General features: G+C 33.9%; 1 protein-coding gene across 1 annotated transcript in view; it reads left to right on the plus strand.

Annotated features, from left to right (window-relative positions):
* FAM179B (family with sequence similarity 179, member B) overlaps positions 1-785 on the plus strand; it is a 137,927-nt gene extending 137,142 nt beyond the window's left edge. Inside the window, 1 exon segment of the mRNA XM_006896023.1 lies at positions 520-785. Within this exon segment, the coding sequence (XP_006896085.1) occupies positions 520-785 (266 nt within the window).
* The last annotated feature ends 2,715 nt before the right edge of the window (positions 786-3,500 follow it).

Consider the following 3,500-nt stretch of genomic DNA (forward strand, 5'->3'; position numbering starts at 1 on the left):
ACTGAGGAGCTCACCCTGAGGGCCGCGACGGGTCACCCCAAGCCGAGGGCCAAGGGTAGCCTGCCCCGGGCAGAGGGCCGCAACGGCTCACCCCGAGCTGGGGGCCGAGGGCAGCCCGCCTATATATGGTATTCTTATACTTGAAGATTATAATCCTGGGAATAAAGTTTTACTTTTCTGTAGGATGCCTAACTTTTTAGGCTAAATGGCAAAAAGAAGCTTAGTAAACTTGTTAATGTTGTTGTTGTTGTTGTATGGTATCAACAAGTGACCCTATAGGTCAAAACAGAACTACCCTATAAGATAAAGATTCTATGATATTATCTTTACCTGAACAAATTACCAGGAATTTTCTACTGTAAAGCCACTGATAAATTTTAACTAACAACCTTTCAAATAGAATTAAGGCTTTTTAACCTGTGACACTAGAACTCTAGTAAATTTTAAGTATTTATTAATTAGTAGAACTTGTATTATTCTTCTTAAAATCTTACTATTTTCCCTGTTTTTGTGTTTCAGATATTGTTACGGAACTTTATCAAAGGAAACCCCATGCCACAGAACAGAAAGTGTTGGTTGTTTTGTGGCATCTCTTAGGGAACATGACAAATAGTGGCTCTTTGCCTGGAGCTGGAGGAAATATACGAACAGCCACAGCTAAATTATCAAAAGCACTTTTTGCACAAATGGGTCAGAATTTGTTAAATCAGGCTGCATCCCAGCCACCACATATCAAAAAGAGTTTAGAAGAATTGCTTGAAATGACAATTTAAAGTGAATTATGAATCTTACTTTGAAATATGATATATGATGGGTAAAACTGTTTACATGATGACAAATGGAACTTTTTGCAAGTTACATTTTCAGTGCCTGTGTTTCTCATCCTGTAAATTAAGCAAATGACTATTATTTTTAGCCTGTAAGTATGCATCTCTCCTATTATCAATCCTGTCACTTACACCCAACACATAACAATCTGAAATAATAGGTCACATGAAATTAATCCAGTTTTCGTATTTTTGAGGTATGATCTGCTCATTTGCACTACTCAATAGGAATTGTTACCCTATATGTACAATTAGATTTATAATTAAAAAATATACTTTTTATTATATAATCATGTTCTGCTATGTCTCATTACTCAGCCTTATTTTATAAAGTGGAAGAAAAGTCATTGAACTATGTTATCACAAAGTAAGTTTTGTGCACTGTTTGTGGAAAAAATGTATTTCTAAAATCAGTCCGCTAATATTATGCAGTATTAGTTTGCTTTTGCTGCTGTGTTAATGTGATACACTTACTTATCTTTTGGGTTAAATCACCTATATAATTATGAAATGCAACAAATTAAAAAAATAAAGCATGATGACCAAAGTTTTAGGAAACTTTCAAATATTTTAAATGCACGATTTAAATAAACGTGCTGAATGTAAATTCCCTATTTTTGTGTGCAGACACTAAAATTTTATTTCTATATGTCACAACATTTTTAAAGGTGTTATTTTGCTGCCCATTTGTGTAATTCTCAAAAATAGTGCCAGGTCTTCTATGGCTTTTCTCAGAATTCTTGAGCTACAAGTACTGTATGCATCTTAAAAAAAAAAAGGAATGTTATAAAAATAAAAGGATTTATTTCTGTAGATGTGTGAGAAGTGTCTTAATTTTATAACTTTTATACATGTATATTATAGAAATATATACTGTTTTATTGACATATCACTTTTATCCTTACACTATACTTGGTTTATCGTACAAGTACTTAGCCCTATAACCTTGGGTAAGTCCATTCTTCCATAATCTGGGCCTTTGTAGTCTCCTCTCACAAATGTGAGGGTGCATTAGGTGTTTTTAAGATCCTGTATTGCTATGAAATAAAAGTCTGTGTTGCCTTTTATTACAAAGGTAAACAATTTTCATTCTTCTACACTTCTCATTTCACTGATTTTCTAATGTATTTATCTGCTGTGTATTTTTCATTCATGTACGTTGCTTTTCTTTCCCTTCATCCTCTCCCTCCCCTACAAAACTCTGTGACCCCATGATTTCCTCTCCTATCCACCCCAGGCCCCCTGCCCTCGTCACCTTTCTCTTCGGATATCCATACAATCTTACTGGTTATCCTTTTGTTTTTACAATAATGGCCTTAATACATTATCAGTTCTTATGTGATGTGTCTGAGTTGTAGCTGTTTTTTAAATTGTGATTCATTGAATTAATCTACAACTCTTTTAAAAAAGACAGAAACCAGTTTTTACTTATATGTACTGCCACATCAAGCTAATCTGAAAGGGGAGTAAAAAAGTATCTTACTTATTCTGTTTATATTAAATTTCTTAATTACATACATTTTTCATTTTTTTCATAATTACGTACATCTTGTTAAATAACTTATTCTTATATTCCTTTGCTTTAGACCAGCAATTGGTAGTCTTGTTCCATAAAAGGCTAGAACATAAATATTTTAGGCTGTTAAGAATATGTCATAAAAAATTTTAAACAAATTTTTTTAAAAAATAGGTCATGAATGCACACCTATGTTATTACTGTGTTATTCACAATAACAAAGAAATGGAAGCAACCCAAGTGCCATCAACAAATGAATGGATAGAAAAACTATGGTATATTCATACAATGGAATATTAAACAGCATTGAAAAACAGTGAACTTGAAAACATTACACAACATGAGGGAGCCTCAGGGACATTATGCTGAGTGAAATGTCTCAATCACAAAAGGATGAACACTGCATAACACCACTGTTATAAAACAGGACACACAGTACAGGGGTTGGGGAGAGAATGAGAAAAAGAGGATAGGTAATAAACACTGCATGAGAACAGATGAGGGGAAGAAATGACCAAAAGGAGTATATAATTAGGCATTCTATGTATGACAACAATTTTGAATGAGGGGTGTATTGTAAGGTGGGAGAGGGGAGGGGAAAGAAAATGTGCAAAACTGAAAGAAAATAATACTTTTGGGAGGTGCATGGAATAAGTTTTATTGTGTTTCATTCATGTACACTATGGTTTTTGTTTATTTTACTAAAAGTTTACAGAGACTTTGGATTTCCATTCATTAATTGTTATACACCCAGCCCATCCCTCCCCCCCCCAATTAGCTTTTCTCTTTGAAAAGTAAAAAAAAAATTTCATTGTTATACAACTCCCACCCCCCTAGTCCAATAAGTAGCTTTCATTCTGCACTCTTGTCATGATGATAATAACTAATCATATATTCTTCCTAAACAATTCTCTTCCTCATCTGTTTCAATGCAGTATATATTGTTTATCCCCTCTTTATTTCCCCCCAACTCTGATGTCAGTCACGCTTTACAACTGTGAAACTATGCAGTATTTGTCTTTTTGTGACTGAGATATTTCACTCAGCATAATGTCCTCCAGGGTCACCCATTTTGTATAATATTTCATGAGTTCCTTGTTTTTCAATGCCGTGTAGTATTCTATTGTGTGAATATACCAGAGCTTCTCTATCCATTC

Source organism: Elephantulus edwardii, unplaced genomic scaffold, assembly GCF_000299155.1.
Source record: "Elephantulus edwardii isolate Elephantulus edwardi_28Jun2011 unplaced genomic scaffold, EleEdw1.0 scaffold00179, whole genome shotgun sequence".
Lineage (NCBI taxonomy): Eukaryota > Metazoa > Chordata > Mammalia > Macroscelidea > Macroscelididae > Elephantulus > Elephantulus edwardii.